At 36.6% G+C, this 23542-nt stretch overlaps 3 protein-coding genes across 4 annotated transcripts in view; 1 reads left to right on the top strand and 2 right to left on the bottom strand.

Moving 5' to 3' along the window:
• LOC136802783 (MKRN2 opposite strand protein-like) overlaps positions 1-6420 on the bottom strand; it is a 32564-nt gene extending 26144 nt beyond the window's left edge. For both annotated transcript variants that reach the window (XM_067059542.1, XM_067059543.1), the window contains exons 1-2: positions 6143-6420; positions 5673-5722 (exon numbers count right to left, since the gene is read on the bottom strand). In XM_067059542.1, coding sequence (XP_066915643.1) covers positions 5673-5722; positions 6143-6354 — 262 coding nt within the window. In that variant the 5' untranslated portion in view covers positions 6355-6420. The remainder of the gene's footprint in view (positions 1-5672; positions 5723-6142) is intronic.
• Positions 6421-8848: 2428 nt separating this feature from the next.
• LOC136802779 (spermidine synthase-like) overlaps positions 8849-23542 on the bottom strand; it is a 36553-nt gene continuing 21859 nt past the window's right edge. Inside the window, exons 7-8 of the mRNA XM_067059539.1 lie at positions 10107-10229; positions 8849-8963 (exon numbers count right to left, since the gene is read on the bottom strand). Of these exons, the coding sequence (XP_066915640.1) occupies positions 8949-8963; positions 10107-10229 (138 nt within the window). The 3' untranslated portion in view covers positions 8849-8948. The remainder of the gene's footprint in view (positions 8964-10106; positions 10230-23542) is intronic.
• LOC136802771 (E3 ubiquitin-protein ligase DZIP3-like) lies at positions 17812-20971 on the top strand. Its single transcript, XM_067059530.1, has 3 exons — positions 17812-18964; positions 20347-20571; positions 20880-20971. The coding sequence occupies exons 1-2, from the start codon at positions 17851-17853 to the stop codon at positions 20505-20507; spliced, it is 1275 nt and encodes a 424-aa protein (XP_066915631.1). The 5' UTR covers positions 17812-17850; the 3' UTR covers positions 20508-20571; positions 20880-20971.

The raw sequence follows: 23542 nt of genomic DNA, 5'->3' as shown, positions 1-23542 counted from the left end.
CGGACATAAAGCACAACTTACAGCAAAATACTAATGAAAGGCCTGATGCTGGACAAACTAACAAATAGCTGATGCCAAAAAGACATACCCAACTTTGAGAAGAGCATTAAAAACAGTCAGAGTATATGCGCTGAAGGGTGCAGTCTATATCAGTGCGTAAACATGTGAAAAATATCAACAAAGTCGATAGATTATCACCCTACATGTCAGCTAAATTCTTTAATTGAGCGGCAATGTTCAAAAGTGGGATTTTAGTTGTAACTGAAGTGAACTTTATTCCATGACTTTCTTCCACATTCCTGAGTAGACCGCAATATCGATTGTTAGTGAACATCTTTAAAAAAGAAAATTGTGTCTTATTTTAGAACAGTATATATTAATGACTGAGGCAATGCCCAATTACCATTTAAATTTTTACTGTCGCGCCATGACGTATTAAAGCCCCATGGAAACAATATTAACGTAGCTCAGTTTTCGTATCAGACTGTAACTTGGTCACGATTAGGGGTCTTTTAATGCTTTTAGTTAATGATCGGTGAAAGTCGCTTGGGTTATCGGCCGGCAAATACAATATCTACAATGAAAGTTAGGCACTCATCCCTCTCGGATGGGAATTTTATGTACGATACGTATCCCCTACATCAAACCATATCAGAGGGGATGCGCGCAGCCTACAAAAAAGAGCACTCTTCTTTTTCCAAATTTGAATAAATCGAAATAAGGGAGTTGCGCAAAAACTTCATCCTAAAGGCCGGTCTCCACTTGCGCGCGCTTCGATCGTACATTTTTATGACGTAATCTTTTTTCCAAGCAAAAAGGATTGATGCCAAAAAGAGCGATCTTAGCGCGCGCAAGTGGAGACCGGCCTTAAAGTCACGTAAACCCCTGGATAGACAGGCATTACCGTGGAACTGTATTGTATAAAACTATTTTCGTTCATCAAATCTTCACACAATAATTTAATTTACGTGAGTGCGTGGGTGCTGTCGATTGATCTAAAATATTTCTGTCTCTGAAAGATCTTTCCTGTGTCATTTTACTAATTATTTATTTTATCGAGGTATGAATCAAGATTTGATTAGATTTTAAATTTTTTCCTGTTAAGTTTGTTTTCCCGGGATTTAATGTTTCGAACATTTCTTTGAATACTAAATGATTGCACGAAAAGAGAAAACAGTTCTAGATTACATTTTAAGTACCTGTGAAAATGTTCCAAATGAAAATTGAAGGGGTATCAAAAACGTGCTAAGAGCCTATATGAAGTTAGACATCTTAAAAGTACAATTAAATTAGCAGAGACAATTTCGCGAAATCTATGGATTAAAACTGCAATATGAATCATGAAACAACCTTACAATAGACCTTATCGGAGTTTTTGAATTTCTAAAAAAGCGATGCATTGTGGGATTGTTTCGAGTGTATTACAATAGAATTCCCTCGAGGAATTCCTAAGAGATTTCTATTGTAATACACTCGAAACAATCCCACAATGCATCGCTTTTTTAGAAAAATCAAAAACTCCGAGGTCTATTGGATGCATACAGAGGTCGTCAACAACGAAATCTTGACCCATTGTTATCAGATAACGGATATTATACCAAGACTGATACCAAAGATTGGTTAAATCCTCATGTTATCGATGCATCTATGGCACTATACCGAAACAACGACATAAAATGGGCCAAAACCACCACACCGTCAAATCGTACGCCCCCGGGTTTAATAATCAATCTGGGATTTTTTTCAATATTTACAATCTTTGGGAACATGGTTTAGACTAGGTTTCAAATTTATCAAAATATGGTCTAAACAGGAAAAAAGTCATTGAATTAAAAACAGTAAGAAAGAAGAGAAGTGTCAAGGTGTGTCGAGTTGTCCACTTTGCTTTGGTCGAGACACCTTGTAAAAAATCAGAAGTGTTTCTGGATAAAATCCAATAATTTTTATAAGCTACACTCGTAAAAATAGATAAAGTATTAGCTTTTGCGAATATTAATCTTTAAAGTACCGAAACAGCTAAGGATATCAATGAAAAATCCTTGAAAACTCAGTACTGTGGGAAAATTAAGGAAAACAGATTTTCAAGTTTAAGAGTTATTAAAACCCTTAAAGTAACTAATTCCTCTATTGATTTGAAACGCATGTATTTATCTGTTGTAAAAGCCATACCGACAAGATAAATCGCACTGAGTGGGTTGACGTGTAAGAATTCTTATGAAGGTAATAAGATTGAGAAGTAGGGTTTTATCATCTCAGCTAGGTAGCTGTGTTTATTGTCTTTCTCATTTTTTTTATAATCGATGTGATTTTTATAATCTACAGATTGAATTAAAAAGATTTAATAAGCGCGAGAAAATTTTTCGAAGCTTTTAAAACAAAACTTCCCTAAGACTAAATCTGTTTCTTAATCGTAAAAACCGGTCCCGAATGACATCAGAGAAAAGACTAAGAAAATTCAAATACTGCACAGATTGCATATTAGTAGCGACTTTAAAAAAAAATGTAAATCTAACATAAAAAGTTGTCACGGGGATTTGAAATTTCAATTTTCAATTTTGTAAGAATAGCATAAGGGTCATTTAAATTTGATGATTAAAATTTGTCATCACATAACTCCCCCAGTTCACAAAACGAGAAAATTAATTAGGTTCTCGTTGCACTTGCACTAAAACGTCGGTATATAATTATTTAAATGGGTTGTGAACGCAATAATAACTTTAAATCGTCAAGTTTTAAAACTAATTTTCAAAGTAATTAAATCGCAAATTATTATGGACACTTATTAAAATGTTACGCCGAGGGATTTAACTTAAAAAGAAACGAATTTAGTTATATCACAACAAAATTTCGTAATATATTTTTTTAATTAATAAATCTATGAGAAATAAGATCCACGGTATAATGACTGTTGCGTCCAACTTAATTCCCAAATTATACTTATAAGAAAATCTGTCATATTAAAATCGCATCAAAAAATACAAAAGCAAAAAGCGGAAGTTTTAGTTCATTTTGAAATCAGGACCTGGTTTCTATTTCAGAATAAAAGGGAGTTGAATAAAATTAGACATAATTTTTTTCGAAAACAATTGACATGTGTCGGCATCGATGGTGTCGGGAATAATTTGAATTCGCGCGCCCTCTAGAAAATCCATATATTATCACCTTTTAATCTTATCACACCCCTGTCTCAGAGCCCTGGGGGAAATTTTTCCGCAGTGGGGATACGAAATCCAAATGGAGATATAAATTCCATTGTTCTAAGCTCGAAAATTCAAGTGAATGGTGGTTTTGGAGTTCAACTTTTTTTAAATTGAATTTCGAAAAGGGACGAAATCAAAGTCAATTCCATAGTGGGGCTGAAATGTAGGATATTTTTCCCCACTAGGGACGAAAGTTTGACCAGATTTTCCACCGGGTCTGTGTCACAGGGGTGTCTTATCGCATACACGTTTTTTTTTATAAGAACGTCAAAAATTTTCGAGGCCTTCAGATGTTCTTACTTTTTTGGATTTGAAGTCTAAAAATGTTCTTAAAATGTTCTTATTTTCAGCATTTTTTTAGCATTTTGATGTAATTTCTTACGAAAATGCATGTTTTTAAGTCTCCAAAGCCTTAGAATGTTCTTAGAATGTTCTTAAATTTTTGGGCCTCGAACCCTTATGTTCTTATATAGTTTGTTCTTATAAAAAAAACGTGTAGCACAACCGTTAGAAGGTTGTAAAGTTTGTCTATCAATCATGGTGCATCAAGGTTTTGGATCGTGAAAGGTTTTACTCCAAGAAATTTATTGGCGAATTATACGTTTTTTATAAGAACATCCAAAACTATTGAAACCTTTCGGATTTTCTCAACTTTTTGAGTTTGAAAACTTAAAATGTTCTTCTAGCATCTTCTTATTTTCACCATTTTGTGATTAATTTTGTCCATTTTCCTAAAATTCGAATGTTTCAGAGTCAGCAAAGCCTTAAAATGTCCGTAACTTGCTCTTTTGGCCATCGAAGCCTTGTGTTCTTATATAGTGTGTTCTTACAGAATAACCTTCATACAAAAATATCCAGAAAATAGCCTTTACCAACAAGAAGTGTGTCATTTTTGTCGGCAGGACTTTTAAGTAATAAATACAGAAGGAACACAGTAATTAAACCAAAACGACACAAAACTCGTTAGTTACTGCCGAAAATAATACCATAAATAAAATGAAACGGCATAAGCCGAAAAGGAATAAATTTAATAGCCTTCGGCAGCCGCCCAAGGACAATAGAACAGGGATCTATAATTTTGTTTAATTATAGAAATATAATTATAAATTTTCGAGTTTAATCATTTTATGGGATGCCATCATACTTATGTGATAATTTCCTTAAGATAGCACTGTTCTTCCCTTGGCGGAATTGACGCACACTGCCACAGGTGGTCTCCAGGAAGGAGCCACTTTTTGGTCGAGCATTCTTCTTGCGAAAGTACCTCACCCCGTAACTTAGGGTTTGATAAAGCAAAGTACAAGAATGATAACCAGGATATCCAAGTTGAAAAAGACCTTTTTTTTTTATTATAAGAACATCCAACATCTTTGAAGCCTTCAGATGTTCTTCTAACTTTTTGAGTTATAATAAAGCCTAAAAATGTTCTCAGAATGTTCTACTTTAACGGGATAAACTTTCGCAGGGATTAAATTTCACGGATTTTCGTGGGTGTCATCCGCGAAAATCCGCGAAATTAAGTCCCAATGGAAATTTGGAAGGGCCTCATCCGCGAAATATTTCTAAACAAAACTCAAAATATATCAAATAAATATTATTTGAATGGTTACTTGCATCAAAGAAGCGTAAATAATGTGTATTTCAACAACCAACATGCATGATTTGACAGTAAAAGTCACAAAATCGTGAAAATATTGCCACCCAATAGTGCCACCCGCGAAATTAAGTCCCCACGAAATTTTTGAATTTCGCGGATAGGCCCAACCGCGAAATTTAATCTCCGCGAAAGCTTATCCCATCATTTTTAAGGCGAGTCAAAATTTGCAAACTGTCCTCGTTCTATTTGGTATTTTTAGGCAAAACAACTGAAACAACATCAAAACTGTTAAGATACTTGAAGTTGATGAAATCAACGATTTCGGTAAAACAGACTCTACTTTTGACTGAACTTGGCTTTCTGATAATTCTTAATGACGCCGAGTCCAGTGAAGTAGACTAGGACTATTTGACGAATTTGTCATTTTGAAAACAAAACCCTTAAAATCCAAATATTTGCACAGTTAATTTTTTACCTTCAAATCAACTAGAATCTTGCGAATCGCGCCATCCAGTCTATAAAAAGTTTTAAGTGGTTCCCGGGCTATAAATTTTCCTAGTGTTGAGGATATCCATTTTTCAAATTCCATAACCCCCTTGGATACCTGACTTAAAGATAAATAGCCCCTGGATATCCGACTTGAAAAAATCACCTCTGGATGTCCAAGTGAATAGAAGGGAAGCATTGTGTCACATACCCCCTGGATATCCAGGAGGCAATTGTCCTGTACCTCCTGGAAATCCTCTTCCTCTTATAAGGTCCTACCCCCTGGATATCAAGATAGCACTGAACCCCAATGAAGTCCGATATCCTCAGCAGGGGGGAGATGGTACAAACTATTTCTGGAAAAAGCCTAATAAAAAAATGAAACATACCATACAGATTGGTGATTCCAATGTGCAGATCGTCATTTTCTTGGTAATCACTGTCAAAAAAGAGGATAATTTAGTCGTTCAAAACTTTCTTCCTAACTAGCGTCACCAAAATATCTCTTGATTCACCTAAATACATCTCATATTCCAAATTTAGCTCCCCGGCCGGCAATCTAATTTTCTAAAAATAAAATCGAGAAAGGTATATTGTAAGACTGTAACAGATTTAACCAGTTGGTTCAAAAGATGGGTTACGAAATCTATCAAACTGGTAACATCTCCAAAAATGATATGAATAAAAGGAGCGCTGGTCCAATGATCGATGCGTCAGCATTTCAAAACAGGGATCCCCGGTTCGAATCCCCCGCTTCTCCCAATTCAGCCGTGCCGGCTGACCGTGGACCCCGTGAAAAAATCGAAAGACTGCTTAAGCCATAAATGTCCATGTAAAATATCAAGAAAATAATCCTTACCTCATAAAGGAGCCATTTGTTGGTTTAATAACAATACTGTACGCCTTTGGTTTTTCATTCTCATTCAAGGGGCTGGGAACAACACAAGGTGGAACCAAATATGATATTATTTCCTTTTTGCAGAATGGACAATGATGAGGAATTTGAAAGCAGAAAATGAAAATATCAGGATCACAATGTTTGAATAGTTTGATAACGGATTGATGTGCCATTAAATTGCCATAGTTTTCATTTCTTCGGGAAAATGTGATTTTTTTGTAGATATTCTTAATTTTTAATGGTCTGAAATATCAAATAAGAAACGAAATAAAATAACTTAGATCGAATGTTCGAATGCAAACTATATAATGTAATATATAGCTAGGACCAGGCTCTACCTCTCCTTGGGTCATAAAAATCGGAAAGGTCGGATTCAGCAAATGGTTTTTCGAAGACAAGTACCCGTGCTAAGAGTAATAGCGAGTTTATGTATTTGCACTTTTGAGGACGGTAAAGTGACTGAAGCGACTTGGAAAAACCCGCAGTTTTGACTCGCAAAATCGAGGACGGTAAAACTGCTGATTTACCGTCATGTCCTCAGTCAGTCAGGATGTGGACAAATTAGAACCTTTCCGTCTCCGTCGCAGAAACACACATACATAAACTGGTTAATAGTGAGGTTAAGTATAACGGGATAATCACGACGACGAACGAAAAATGTAATAGGCTAGTGGAAATACGAAATTTGATTGGTTGAAACTCACTAGCTTGTTAAATTTTCAATCGTCGTCGTGATTTTACCGATTTACTTAACCTCACTAATGTTACTGGAATAACAGACAAAAAATAAATTAGTCTAAATTCCCATTTAGCTTCTTTTTATTCGCTTGGTTTCCAACCAAACATTCCTCACGAGGACTGAAAAGGACACTGCAGGTACACTCTCCAACTCACCAGTAGTTAAACCCATTGACTTCCAAGCCCGAAGGGCTAGACCCAAGACTCCTGGATCGGAAATGAAGCCACTTATTTCCCATCCAGAAGATTTCAAAAAATGCAGTCCTCAAAAACAAATGAATCGCTAGATACAATTCGTCGTCATGATTGCGGCGCGTTCTGGATGGGAAATAAGTGGCTTCACTTTTTCTTGCCTGGGAAAGGTTAGATATTCTACTCTAGCCCTTTGGGCTTTAAACTCAATGGTTAAACCCCTCCGATTTTCCGCACACTTTATTTCAACATGAAAATAAGCAGGGCGAAAAGTAGCCAGTCAAAACCTGAACTTAGCCCCTCCGGCTTTTAGAACTGGAAGGATTTTCTGTTTTAAATCTGCAGGCCTAGGAAGCGTACAGCGACTTCCGTGTAAAACATATGTTCCAGACAAGCTCCCGAATTCCCAAAACTATTTTCGTGCTTCTTTTCTCACCAAAATCATTTTCCTTTTGGCTTTTTCACCAAAATCATTTTCCTATTGGCTTTTTCACGAAATTCCGTGGCTTTTCTCACTGTTTTCAAAATAACGAAGAGATGTTATAATAAAAGTCACCGCATTGGTCAATGCACTTATAGATTCAGGTTGAAGTTGATGAAAGATTCATAAAACTCATAAGCAGTATTCTTCTAGTATGCCTTTTTTATAAAATATTCACATCTCTCTCTAATATATATTCTAATATATATCCATCCTAATAAAAAAAAAATTCTATAAAAAAAATATGAAAAACTTTTACCATACTAAATTCTTGACGTTTCCGAGTTCAAAAAGGTTATCTATTCTAGATGCGAAGGAACTGATTTGGAAACCAATGGCCTTTTATGAGTTTAAAGACCTATCTACAAGCATTCCATTGTCCGGGGGATAGCGAAAAATCATCAAAATTTGCCTTGTCCGGGGGTAAAACTCGTTGTCCGGGGGCCAAAAGTCACTTTGTCCGGGGGGGGGGGGGGGTGAATCACTGAAAATTGTTATATCCTCCATCCCCCATAATACAAATTTTTTCTGGAGAAGCCCAATGTTTTAAAAGATTTGGAAATAAAAGTTACAGTACTAACTCAGTTCCCACTGTTGCGTCACCCCTCCCCCTTTACTTTTAATTGCGAGTTTAGTGTATTAGAGGAGTAGCGGTAATTTAAGTCGATGAGAAACAAAGTCGATAGTTGATGTAAGGCTCTATATTCGCCTTTGCTCAACTGGACAGGCGACCGGGTATTTTAGTGTTTTTACCGTCTTCGAGCAAAGTGGACGGTGATTTTGGTGACATGTTAACTTTGCTTTATACCGTCTCCTTCGACTTATTTCGAATGCATAAAGCTAAGTTATATTTGGCTATTTTTTGGAATCAAGCTTTAAAACAATGAGATCGAATTTTTAGAATCTTATTAAGAATCATTTAAAAAGTTCGATAAGGGGCAATTATAAGAATAGTATTGGGTTTTAGTGTAGTTCTTCAATAAAAGGTTTATTTAAAATGGAAAAGAAAAAATAAACTTTCCCAATAAGTGAAGTACACAACCCATGACCAATGACCAAAGCTCACTGATATGCTTACTATATGCTTATTTTCCCACCAAATCCAGGTCTCAGTATGCTTATAAACGGCATTCTTATAAAAAGAAAAACATGTACTGACCCTGCATATTAACTAATAAACTTAGGCCTAATATAAAAATGATCATCGGTGTATTTTTGTTACGTCAAGAGTCACGTTAAGTTCCGTAAGTCGCCATATTCAAACGTCCCGTTCTGTCAAGTCAAATACGTATGCGTAAAACGTCATGTTTTGTCCGATACATAATACCTTCAAAAGGTGCTACATAGTAAACCTTGTCATAAGTTGAGTTTCTAAAATGAGAACAAACGAAATTTGATAAGAAGATAAGAAAACATTTTTATTCGTTTATTGTAGGATTATTCCGTTAAATCTACGCACTTTGCAGGGCCTACGCCACCGGGGGACTTTTTTTGCAATGTAAAAATTTTTGGTTGCGTCTCCTTAGACTCAATATTCATTGGCCCCCCACTTTCAATTTCATGGCATGGACTCAAAAAGTAAATACCCAAAACAAAATGACCAGTGGGTGTTTAAAAGGGATAAGGGGTTCTGGCAGGCCCATAAAAAGTCATCCTCTATGGAAAAAAATCACTTTTCTAAAGTTATTGAAAAGCTCCTCCGTTAGCTAATATTTTCTTTTGCTTTTGAGTGCGAACTTGATTAGCTTGACGACATTTAAAGCAGCCGATTGGCGCAGCTGAAAATCACTTGTCTTTAAATTGCCACAGAAAATAAGCGATTTTGAAAAATTCCAATGAAGATTCTATTTTGCTAAAATTCGAGTAGTTTTTAAAAGCTCTAGAGAGCCAAGTTAAGATTTGGGCGAAGCTGCAATACACGCTTTTTTTATTGCAAAGTTTTACTCAATTTTTTGAAATTTCTAGGCTTAAATGTTCTTACGATGTTCTTCATACGCTTAGTTCCTTTACTTAAAAACTTAAAATGGGTTTAAAATCTATGAAAATCATTACTTTCTTAATAATTTCTGAAGTATGGGGCTCAGGGTTGTTCTTAATTGGGCATTTCTAGATAAAACCAGTAAACCCCTGTTGAGGATGTCCATCCCTCTGTGCCTGGAAATGCTGTAACCCCCTGGAGTTCCAGTCAATTTCAGGTTTAAACCCCTCTGGGATTCTGAATTTTAGTAGGATTAAAAAAGCTGCCCAGTGGAATTATAGTTATTTTTGACAGATTTTTGTATCTTCCCATGGAATTCCGCCACATATCAAACCTTACCCCTTGGGACGGAAATGGACCTTCTCAACAGGGTGTTTATGTTTTTTTTCTGGAAAAGCCCAATTTGTTCTTAGTTTTTGGCCGATTTTCAACCTCGTGTTCATATAAAATTGTTCTTATAAAAAAGCTGGTTTGCTTTGTTTGCTTGTTTGCTATTAATTATCCCCTTTCTGAAAAATATTTTTGTACTAACTAACCTTCTTAACGAATGTGGGCAATGCGAAAGCACCGGTATGCATGTCTTGGTTGTAATATTTCAGGTTCATCTGGTCCATCTCTTCTTCTGTAAAAACGTGTAAGGGCGTTCGGAAATCTTTATCCTAGAAAGTGACAGAGCATAAAAAAAATCAATTAACTTGTATGAGGCCCTCCAGCGGTTTCCGTGCTGGCGTGATTGGCGTTTTCTTAGTTCGTGATTTCGTGATTTAAGATTTTAAAGTGCGTGATTGCGTGATCGGAGGAACCAACGTGATCAACGTGATAGAAAGGAAATTTAACTTGTTTTAACGTGCTTTGGAAATTTGCTTTGCGTGATTTGAAAGGTGACTGGGGGCCTCTTATATATCTAAGCTCTTTTCAGACAGGTGTAATTTTTCGGTGTTACGAAAAGAGGTAACGAGTGGTAACGATGTGGTAAAGAGTGGTAACGATGTAATAACGAGGTAACGAGTGGTAACCAGTTGAAAACGGTGGCCCTAAGTCTCTAAATTTGAGTTTCTCGATTCTGGTGTTTTTGCAACAGATGCTGATGGCTCTTGAGGTTCTGCAGCAGGACCTGGCAGATCTGGTGAATGTACAGTAGGAATTGGTAATGCTGGTTAATGCAATGGTGGAGTTGATGGTTCTGGTGAATGTGCATCAGGAGTTGATACTTCTGGTGAATGTACAGCAGCAGTTGGTGGTTCTGGTGAATATGATAGTGGAGTTCATGGCTCTGGTGAATATAATGCTGGTGTTGATGTATCTGGTGTATGCAATGGTGGAGTTGATGATTCTGGTGAATGTGCAGCAGGAGTTGATTCTTCTGGTGAATGTGCAGCAGGAGTTGGTTATTCTGGTGAATTTTCGCTTTTTAGCATCTTTCGACTTTATTTAAAACATTTTTTAAACCGACTACAGCGTTTTGATTAGATGTTTATCAGAATATTAACTCCTGCTAGAACCATCAACTCCTGCCAGAACCATCAACTTCTGCAGCACATAAGCCAGAACCATCAATGCCACCATCAAATTCACCAGAACCATCAATGCTTCCATCACATTTACCAGAATCATCAATTCCACCATCACATTCGCAAGATCCATCAACACCAGCATTATATTCACGTGAACCGTCAACTTCTGCAGCACATTTACATGAATCACCAACTCCTACCGCACATTCACTAGAATCACCAACTCCTGCTGCACATTCACCAGAACCATCAACTCCTGATGCACATTCACCAGAACCATCAACTCCTGTCGCACATTCACCAGAACCACCAGATACTGATGCACATTCACCTGAAGCATCAACTCCTGATACACATTCACCAGATCCATCAACTCCACCATTGCATTAACCAAAATTACCAACTCCTGCTGCACATTCACCAGAATCAACAACTCCTGCTGCACATTCACCAGAACCACTAACTCCACCATTGCGTTCACCAGATCCATCAAAACCAGCGTTATATTCACCAGAACCATCGACTCCACCATTGCATTCACCAGAATTACCAACTCCTGCACATTCACCAGAACCATCAACTCCCCAGAATAAACAACTCCCCAGAATAAACAACTCCTGCTGCACATTCACTAAAATCATCAACTCCACCATTGCGTTCACTAGATCCATCAACACCAGCATTATATTCACCAGAATCAAAAACTCCACTATAACATTCACCAGAGCCACCAACTGCTGATGCACATTTACCAGAATCACCAACTCCTAATGCAGAACCTCCAGAACCATCAATCTTTGATTCACTTTCACCAGAACCATCAATTCCATCATTTCATATACCAAAACAACCAACTTTACCATCACATTCACCAGAACCATCAACTCCAACATAACATTCGCCTAAATCTCCAATTCCTACTGTACATTCACCAGATCTGCCAGGTCCTGCTGCAGAACCTCAAGAGCCATCAGAATCGAGAAATTCAAATTTGGAGACTTAGTTAGGGCCACCGTTTTCAACTGGTTACCACTCGTTACCACCTCGTTACCTCTTTTAGTAACAACGATAATTTTTTCCTAACTATTCTAATAATCATTGTAGGAGAAAATTCGGCAGGATTAGCAAGCAACTGAGCCGGGAACGTATTAGCCAGAGTGTCAAGCGTGATGCATAACCTCCGTTTCGAGTTTTCACTACACTTATACAGACGCATGATCGCAAACAGTAGAAGACTTATGATTTAGCTAGCACAACATGCTCAAAGTGAGTGACTCAAGGTGTGAAAAACAACTCAAGGTGTGAAAAACGACTCAATGTGTGAAAAACGACTCAATGTGTGAAAAATGACTAGAAAGTGAGTAACACTACAGAAGGTGATTGACACTACAGAAAGTGAGTGTCACCACACAAAAAGTGAGTGTCGCCACAGAATAATTTTCAAGTGGTAAATAATTTTCTGGTTATCTATAAAAGCATTAAAGACATTTAAAAATCCAATGAAATGTTTATTTTTGGGTTATGCTTCTTTTATACTTCATGAAATTGTCTGGCACTGTTGAATTTTTGCTTTTTTAAGTCATTCATATTATCATCATGGAAAAGACTTCTAATATAAGTACTATGTACACTATGATACAATAATTTCTATTCATTATATCAATCTTATTTTGTACTTGTTTTGTAGGGAGGCAAGATCCCGTTGGACAGCATCCGGGGGGGGGGGCACCCTTACAGTACACTTTTTCCCACTTGCTCACAAATCAGCCCTTACAGTGCACTTTCCAAAGTCCAAAAACCCTACCCTTAAGGGCTGCACGTCCGGTAGTTCACTTACCTGGAGTGCCCCCCCCCGGGCACCAGAGTCGATTCAATACAAGAAATTCACAACTGCTTCTGATGTTTGGTCCTATGGTATTTTGTTATGGGAAATCATGTCCTATGGGGAACGACCTTACTGGGACAGGGGGAATTAAGAGGTATGATAATGAGACAACTTTTACGATTCGTTGGAAGACTTGAAAAATAGTAACCAAGCATGCTCAACCTAATGCTTCTTACTTGATTTCTGTATACACGTTTTTTTATAAGAACAAACTATATAAGAACGTAAAGCGAGGCTCGGAAAACACGAGTTAAAAAACACGAGTTAAAAAACACGAGTTACAAAAAACACGAGTTACGTTAAATGTGACGTCATCAATGGGAAATTATGACGTCACAAGTAGATAATTTAACTCGTCAATTTATGGTGCACCTTAAACTGACGAGTTAATTAACTCGTCAATTTATGGTGCACCATAATCTTACGAGTTAATTAACTCGTAAATTTATGGTGCACCTTAAACTGACGAGTTAATTAACTCGTCAATTTATGGTGCACCTTAATCTTACGAGTTAATTAACTCGTCAATTTATGGTGCACCTTAAATTGACGGGTTAAATTTTCATGAAACCAAGTTGGTCAAAAATTCTAAAATGGTGGTTAAATTATTTTGTGTGCCTATTTTTAGTTTAAAACTATTGGAATGGTAATTTTCTCTCATAATATTCTATAGTCTTTAACTGAGACAGAAGTTGTAGTGTGGTCGTGTTACAAAAATACAGGCTGTTTGTTTGTAGGAAAAAAATAAGATCTAGCTGAAACTTTCTCCAGACCTTCTCTATAGGATGCTTATACCTCAGGAAAAATTCTCCTAAAATCCCACTGGTGGAACATCCCTTTTTTGGGCAATTTCTATTTTCCCCAGGCAAAATCCCAAGGCAAAATTTTTTTGAAAATTTCAGACTTATTTCCTGACAATATCATGTATACCATTCGAAAGCTCTCGAAAAACTATATAGAAGACTTTTAAACGGTAATAGCTGATTTCCTTACCTAACTCGAGATATTTCATGCGCAAGTTCCACTTTTCGCCACACTTTGGTCAAAATTGACCATAAATAGCATCAGAAAAACTTCGAAAAAGAAATCCCTTTTTCGTACAAATGGCCGACAGTTGTCTAGGGCTATAGCTACTCCTACTTATTCTTTTTTTGCCATTTTTCATCTCCAATCAAGTAAAAACTTACTGGTCATCCTTGGGAGTTTTTGATATCCAAAATTAAATCACCATTTGATAAGAATAAAGTTTAGATAAATAAAGGCTGCCTTCGAAAACTGAATTTCGAGGTTAGGAAAGTCTACAGCGAAAACTGAAACTGAAGCAAACAAAGCATTCCATTTCTCTACATACATACCTCTTTCCAATCGAATCTCAATTTAATTAATTTTACAACTTTTCTTCATTCCCAAGTTTTATTTTTAAGAATGAGAGTAATAATAATAGGTTTTATTTTTTGAAAAGCTCAAAGTGTTCTTTTCAAAGACCAAACAGCCAAAGTCACAAATAACTTTTTGTTTTGATTTTGATTGCAACATTTTCGAATCTTTCGAATGCGTGACGCAATTTGATTGGCACATAATAGAACGCGCGCGAAAAAAACAATGCAATGACTTCTTCTCTGAGATATAATTTTCAATTCAATAATATATTGAATGTATGCCTATTTTAATCTGAATTTTAGAATTTTCGACCAACTTGGTTTCATGAAAATTTAACTCGTCAGTTTAAGGTGCGCCATAAATTGACGAGTAAATTAACTCGTAAGATTAAGGTGCACCATAAATTGACGAGTTAATTAACTCGTCAGTTTAAGGTGCACCATAAGTTGACGAGTTAATTAACTCGTAAGATTAAGGTGCACCATAAATTGACGAGTTAATTAACTCGTCAGTTTAAGGTGCACCATAAATTGACGAGTTAAATTATCTACTTGTGACGTCATAATTTCCCATTGATGACGTCACATTTAACGTAACTCGTGTTTTTTGTAACTCGTGTTTTTTAACTCGTGTTTTTTAACTCGTGTTTTCCGAGCCTCACGTAAAGCTTCGATGGCCAAATTGTTAAGAACAAGTTAAGAACATTTTAAGGTTTCACCGACTCGAAAGCAGCCAATTTCTTAGGGAAATGGACAAAAATACACAAAAATGGGAGAAAATAAGAACATGTTAAGAACATTTTTAGGCTTGAAACTCATAAAGTTAAGAACATCCGAAGGCTTCAAAAATTTTGGATGTTCTTTTAAAAAAACGTTTAGTAGCCATCAAGCATAAAATATATCGTACTAAAAAGCAAGTGAGCGTCGAGGTTGCTTAAATATAAAATGGCTGCGTTAAATTGGATTAGGCAGTTTTTTAACCTGGAATGAATCATTAACAACGGCTTTTAACTTCTCTTGTAATGATGTTTTTTCTTATTGTATATTGATGACAATTTGGCTTTCTTTCAGGTTTTAGAAAGGTTGAATCGAGGTTACAGACTGCCATCACCAATGGTATGTATTCTTCTAAATTTATTGTTAATTTTGCTATATTTAACTGTTTTACTATAAAAGGGGTATTTTCTTTCATAATTAAAGAACTTTTGTCTTCTTTTTAAAAATTATTTTTGAGTAAATGAAGCCCATCTTTAAGGATGCCTATAAAACAGAATGATGAGGTTTACATACTTTATTAGGATGACTGGATATTAAGCTCAAAAAAAAATATTAGAAAATTTTGAAAATCTATTGAAAAGAACAAGAATAATTCATTATCAAAGCCACTAAGATGCTATACTGCCTATTAAGTGTCAAGATGTTGAGATGCCTTGGAGTTTTTACAAGATACATCATCACTAATTGGTCATTTAAAGTGATAGAGATGACCCGTTCTTTAGAAAAAGTAATAAGATTCTTTTATTACATCTTAACGACCAACCAAATCAAATAAGAGCTTGTAAAAACTCCAGCTTGACAACTGACAAATTCATTTCTGACCAATGTTTATTGATGAAACATGCTTGGAACATGTAAGAACTCCATTGGTCAGCTCAAAGTCGCAAAATATATGAATCCCATCAAAACTTGTTACAGTATCTTCCACTTTCAATTATTTTAAAAATGACGTTATTCAGCTAATTTTGAATTTTTCCGTGACATCAACCCCGGGAGGGGGGAGTAGTAGGGCAAGATGGGTTACGGGGATGCTCCGCTGGTCAGGGTACCTTTTTTAACCTCCACGAGTCCCAGGTAGGGTCGCAAAAACACCAAAATAGAAAAAATCAGTCCCTCGTAGGGTGCCTATTTTTGGAAAATTTGGGGAAAAAGTAGAAAATTTGAGTCCCACGTAGGGTCCATTTTTCGAACCTCAGCGGAGCACCCCCGTCGGTCGACAAGGGTAATACCCCCCCCTCCGGGCATCAACCACTGATCGATCGAAACTTATTATGCGCGTGCACACAAACTTTCACTTCAAAATCCTCATTATAAGCAACCTATAAAATAAGGAAACCCTAAGCAATCTAGCCTTAAAATTGGCATTGAATGAGTTGTGCTTATAGAACGAAAGTTTTGATAGAGTTAATGTGATTATTGTAAAAAAAACACATTAGAAAGGTAATTAGAAAAAGCATTCTACTGCATGATGTTGTTGATGATTTCATGGAAGGAAAGAAACACAATTAGGAAATGTAACTGGATACGAAATCTATTTGTTGACCAAACATTTTTTCTCTCTAATCTGCACACTTGAGGAAATGGGACTGAGATGTATTTCAAAATGTATGATCAAATTTGTTTGTGCTTGTTTAAGAGTGTATTACACATTATGTTACAGTTGCGAAAGGTTTCTATTTTGTAGAAGATCGAGGGATGGTTTAGAAAGTTGCTTTTATGTCTTGATGTATTCTAGCCTGGATATCCAGACCGTAAAGTGTTTCAACGTCTAGTTTTTTAAGATCATCTTTCTGGTTTACGCTCTGGTCCAACTAACTCCTCTGCAGGGATATCTGTCCCTGCATATGCGAGTGTATCTAATTGGTCAGTACGCGCCCAGTCACTGAGCAGAATTTTCGCGGGGTTTTCGATATTTTTCGATGCGCGCGCATAATTTATGGAAAAAGCTGCCATTGCAAAAAAAGATAAACAAATGAAAATGAAAACACAGGTTCATTTCTAAACAAAATGGCTCATGGAAAGGAGCCTTTTTGAATGTGGCTGACGTTTGGATGTAGCTTAAAGTAGTTTTGAAAGGCTTTTGAGTTTGTATAAAAGAGGTTTTATGGTAAGTAATTATGTGTGTCTGCCTGGCTTTCCAAAGTTTTGAGATTCTGTCAACAAGGGTTCATTCCCAGAGAGTTTTTTTCTGAAATTTTGAGTCTGGATACCCAGGCTAGAGGTATTCTAGATGTACAGTATGAATGGGTGCAGTTCAATATGGCTGAAAAGGTACCCTTTCAGTGCATTTTCTCTTGATTTACCCAACCCTTATAGTGCACTATATTTCTCAGCTGTAAATCTGCGTGAAAGAAGAAGCTTGGGAAATTTTCTGTTTCAAAGAAAAACTGAGAAAATTATTCTTGTCAGCTGTAATTATCAGACAATAGAAACTTTTTCAAACAAACGAGAAGTAAAAAAACTTTCTTTTTAACAATTATTTTGAGTTTGTTTTAAAAATCGACCATTGCCGTGCAATCTCACAGAAACACACCCTTACAGTGCATTTTGGGATACTGAAAAACCCCACCCTTAAGTGCGGCACATGACGTAGGCCAGATCATATGAGTGCCCACCCCCCCCGGATTTACGCTTACTGCTGGATATAATTCTATATCTTTTTTTTTCATTTAAAAATCTTAGATTATTAAGATAAAATCAAAATGACAGCTTAAAAGATTTGACTATGTCATCCTACGTTACTGTAGCTCAAGCCATTCAAGAAATTGAAAACTGGCTGAGATTGGCTACTTTGCTTCACGAGCCTTTAAAAGAAGCAGTGCTCGCTATATTACATAATGATTATAATCACAATTATGTTGGTCTGCCGAGGAACCCAGCAGCTCTCAACGCTGAACTTCGAAAAGAACAGATCAATATTAACCAGTTAGCAAAGAAAGGGGTTTTAAAGAAAGGCCAAGTTGACACTTTACTCCCCCCGAATTCAAATCAAACAGACAGCCAGACGTTTGATATAACTCTCGTAATCGTTTTGATTATCAACTTCACAACATTGCCACCGCCAAAAAATGGTTGGAATAAAAAAATAGCAGCTGGTGATTTCAGTCTTTCAGCATTTGTCATTCTTGCACGTGACTGGCGAAACCGTCTTTTACACGCTGACCCCAAAAGTATTGATTTGAATGAATTCAACTTGAGATGGAACGAAGGAGAAAAGATTGTCATTGGTTTAGGTTTTACAACTTATAATATGAACGCTTTGAGAACCAGACCTCTTGACGTCACGAATAATCTTGTAGTCCAGTCGCTGTCCTTTTTCTCGAAAAAGATTCTGAACGAACTCGCAAAAGTTAGCGTAGATCATATTCAAATTACGAAGGACATTCTGGCTCAAAGTCAAGTAATTTCAAAACAGGACAAAACATTATCCTCACTGGACACTACCCTGAACAACCACGCAACCGCCCTTTCTTCGCAAGACGCTATCTTGAACAAACACGATACTACCCTGAGCAAACACGATACTACCCTGAGCAAACACGACACCACCCTGAACAAACACGATACAACCCTGAGCAAACACGAAACCACCCTGAGCAAACACGAAACCACCCTGAAAAAACACGAAACCGCCCTGTCCTCTCACGATACTACCCTGAACAAACACGAGGATTCTCTCAACGATCATAGCGATATATTGGACGATCATTCAACAGTTTTGGCCGACCATAACGACTTTCAACAGGAAAATAAGGAATGCATTTTGAAACTTGATCAAGTGGTTGAGCGTTTGAAAGAAGAACATAAATTCATCAAGAAGAATTTACCCACCCATAAAGGTATCGAGTCTTTTTTTAGAATCTATTTTTGTTACAAATCATATTATGGTACCCACAGCGCAATATTTTGATCAATTTAATTAATCTAAATCGGGTATTTGCTGTGGAGCTCTAGGCAAAAAGAGCACACTCTTGTTGCAGCGAATGGGCTGGGGAGGAGACTCAACTCGACACCAGTCCCACTTTCCATCTCGCTGTCGAATTTCACTTTAGTATATAATAATGACAAACTCCAAATATTTTGAGCTGTTTTGAAATTTGTATCTTATAAAGGTTCCTTTTTAAAAAAAAAATTAACGGCTGATAAGGTTTAGTATTAGTAATGATATGACTTTGAGGGAAATTTGGGATTAATACCCCGAGTTTCATTTTGAAATACTTTGAAATAGCACGAACGAAGTGAGGGCTATTTCAATGTATTTCAAAATGATACGAGGGGTATTAATCCCAAATTTCACGAAAAATCATGTCATTCCTGGTTAATTGTATGACCGATTTTATTTAGCTAAGAACAAAGTAACATGGAGAGTGCATCTCAAGTCCTCTCGATACGTTTTACGAGTCACATTTTTTTCTATGTTTTTTTACTCCTCTAGCTTGTTTGCAATGCTAGAGTTCCGCATTTTTGAGACGACCGTGCAACGAGTTTATCCCCTCGAAGTTCTTGATCTACAAACTAAGACTCCACCTTCATAATGTACCTACCTGGAGAAAACCAAGCAAGAAGCTGTATATATATGTAAAATGAGAACCAAGTGAAATAAACAAAATTTAATAGTAAAATCAGTTCATAGCCTTACAACTGATGTTATAGCATGCGTAACTTATGTAAACTCCACTAAAGTAAAAACAAAAACTATGAATTTTGTAAAAGGTTTCCTCGAACTTTCAACGAAGTTCTTTCTCTCATTTTCATTTCCTGCTCATATATCAACACCAACAACATTCGAATTGAAAATCAAAACATTCGATTGTCTCGCCGCCCAACTGCAACGTCTTCTTTTTTCTTTACGATCGTCTACAAGGAACTTAACTGAGGGGGGATAATACAAACTTTTCACAGGGGTATTACAAATTGAGCGGGGTATTACAGAATAATAACCCGCCGAAACATAAGGACGCGCAAGCTAAATAAAATAGGTCATACAATTAGATTTAAAAGACTCTCCAACCTTGATATGAACCAACGTTTTGGTTGCTTATAAAACATATATATAACACCACTGGAGAGTCTTCTGAGAACTTTTAAAAATTTCCACCCAATACGTCACTTAAACAATAGAAAAAGTGACGTATTGGGTGGAATAAAAACAGAACAGTTGCATAATTTCGTGAAGTCATTGCAGTGGTGCATACCATGAAGACATCAATTTTATCTATAGAACCTGGAATTTATTGCACCGCTGAAGTTCTTGAAATCATATCTAATGGAATTGGTCAACATAAAGATCAATTGATTACACGACTTGGTTTATCTCAGAGTGGCGATCAAAAGTTAACGAAACTGCTCAAAACAATCGAATGGTCACGCTTATTATTATAGTTGGAAAGATTGGAACGAGTGGACTTGGTCAGTAATATCAAGCAAAGTACACTTGTTACTGAGGGTAAAAAAATATCTCTATTTACTCGTCATCACTGGCATTTTATGTGATTGCCCAATTTCTTTTACCCTGTAACTATTTATACGTAGTGCCCCGGCCTAATCTTTTTTAGTCGGTAGTATTTTCACTATTTGAAAATGGAAAACTGTTGACCGATATCAGAAGTGATGTGTAAAGCAAAAATTTTCCTAGGAAGAAAGGTTTAAAAGGTTTAAAAAAGACATTGAGGTTTATTGATAAAAATTATTTTCTTTGTGTCTTCCAAGATTTAAATGTGATAATATTTAAATTTTATACAATTATCTTTTTAGACATCCAATTAGCATCTTCAAAATTACGTTGTCAATACGCTGAAGAGAGGATCACTTCACTCGTCCATGAGCCTTTGACGGGAGACCAAAACGAAGTCCATTACCAATACGACGAGAATCTATACACCGATCTAGCAGTCCTCAAAGCAACCGATGTTGAAAGGGAGATCAATAATTCTGACCGTGAGGCGCTGATGGAGCAGAAGCTTTTACAGAAAGAAAGTATAGAGCTCCATGACTTGTTCCAGAAGAAGGACGAAGCAGTTTTTGTTCGTGCTGTGGGCGGTATGGGAAAAACAACGATGCTTGAAATGTATACTCAAAAATGGGCCAAACGTCAACTTGGTTTAAATTTTCCACTGAATTTCATCTTCTTCTTTTCCTGCCGTGAGATCAATCAAATGTATGGCAGTATCAAATCCATTGAGGATCTTTTCAAGAGAAAATACCCTGACATTTTTAATAAAATGGCTTTGAAAGATCTTGAACCAGTCGCAGATAAAGTGTTGTTGGTTGTTGACGGGCTGGATGAATTACAAGACGTTTATGAATGCTCGCAAAAGAAACCCAACAAAAACGGATCGCTAACTCCTTTTCAAATTGTCTTCGATCTTATTAACACGCAAGGTCATATCTTAAAAGGGCACAAAAGCATTGCATGTGGAAGACCAAAAGCCTGTGACTTTTTAAAGAAAAAGATATCGGATTTAAAAGCTTCCAACAGAAAGGTGATCAAAATCAAAACAGTGGAAGTTTGCGGATTTAAAGAAGAGGACGTTGAAAAGTACATCCATAAATTCTTCAACGGAAATATTGAAAAAATCAGCCGAGTAAAGGAGATAATCAGATCATCTCATAACTTGAAAGTCATGTCCACCGTTCCCGTGTTTGCTTGGGTCATCTGTAACGTATACAGCGAGGATCTCATAACGAAACCCTTGAACACCTGTACTGAACTTTATATGTACGCGTGTCTTGTCTTCTTGAGGAAACATTTACAAGGCGTTTGCGAGAAAGGCTATGACAACTTACTTGAAATGTTGAAAGATGGAAATGTAATCGAATGTATTTATTCTTTAATGACGTTATCGGTGAAAACCTACATGCAAAACCAGGTGCTGTTTTCCGAAGATGAGGTTCGTCAATTGAAATGTCCCGTGCATCTTGAGCAAACAGGTCTAATTGTCAAATACAACCGCGGCGAAATGAGGGAACCAATCTATCAGTATAAACACCTAGTTCTTCAGGAATTCCTGACAGGACTTTATTTGTGCGTTACGAAAGGAATCTCCTCGTATTTAACAAACCGCGAACTTTCAAGTTGTGCACCAGTTATATTTGGTATCAGACGACTTTTGAGAGAGAATGAGTTTTTCATTAAATTCTTTCAACGACTTTCCAACTTACATACTACTAAGTTGACCATTTTCAGAAGAATTTCGCAGCCCTATAGAACATGGGTATTCAATAAGTATCTTACAAGGAATACCCTTGAAATCCCAGACTGTATGATCGGTTCAAACAGCTTGTGCATTGATACTTCAATCCCAGAATGCCAAGAGTTTATGACGTCACTCTACGAAGGGCGCTTGAAAATAGAATGCCCATTTTCTACAGTTAGAATTGAAAGTGATCTTCGTGGGGTCGATTTGAGGAATGCCGTGTTCTTGGTCAATCATTTGAACCTCAAATTGAAAATCCCAGAGATTATGATGGATACAGACTGCCTCATCATTGACACTACAATACCGGAATGTAATCGATGGGCCAAATTTCTGATGGAATCAAAGTCGATGATTGTGGATTTACCTTTTACCAAAGCCTATTTTGAATGTAGAAATGTTGATCTGGACCTTGCGTGCTTTCTTACTAAATATTTAAATCTGACATTGAGAATACCTAATACGATGTATGGTAATGATGCCTTATTCGTGCATACAAATGATTATGAGTGTATCGACTTCATTGAAATCGTTCACACAGTAAAGCCTAAAGTCGAATGCCCATTCTCCAAAGTCGAAGTGTCGTCTAACTATAATGCTGAAAGTTTAATACGTGGATTACAGGTTTTTTTGAAACATTTAAATTTGGAATTAAAAGTTCCAAATTGTATGATTGGGCCTGACGCTATGATTATCAACACTGATTTACCAGAATGTCGACGCCATTTGAAAGCTGCTCATGATCTACATTTGAAACCGGTTTATCCAGTATCTTCGATTAAGATTCAAAGCGATGTTACACGTCCTAAGGATATCGAACACATCGAATACATCATCGATTCGTTGAATCTAGTACTCAAAGTTCCCCATTGTATGATTAGTACTGAATCAATGATTATCAACACAGATATTGAGTCGTGTAGGGGTTTGATTAACTTCATTTATTATTCAAAGTTACCAGTTGAATGCATTCATTCCACAGCCGAAGTGCAAGGTCGACTTTCGAAAGACGAGCCTATAAAAGTGTCAACTTTTCTAGAGATGATGAACCTTCAACTCAAAATATGATGGGTCCAGACGCATTGATCATTGATACGGAAATTCTAGGATTTAGATTCCTCCTGGAGCTATTTTCTTATGAACAACTACAAGAAAGGTTTGAATGCCCATTTGAAAAAGTCGATGTTAAATCTGATTTACAACATGACGACATAGATGCTG

This window comes from Clytia hemisphaerica, unplaced genomic scaffold (genome assembly GCF_902728285.1).
Source record: "Clytia hemisphaerica strain Z4C2 unplaced genomic scaffold, Clytia hemisphaerica genome assembly, whole genome shotgun sequence".
Classification (NCBI taxonomy): Eukaryota; Metazoa; Cnidaria; class Hydrozoa; order Leptothecata; family Clytiidae; genus Clytia; species Clytia hemisphaerica.
Note: the sequence above shows the minus strand (reverse complement) of the source record. Positions and strands in the feature narration are given on the sequence as shown.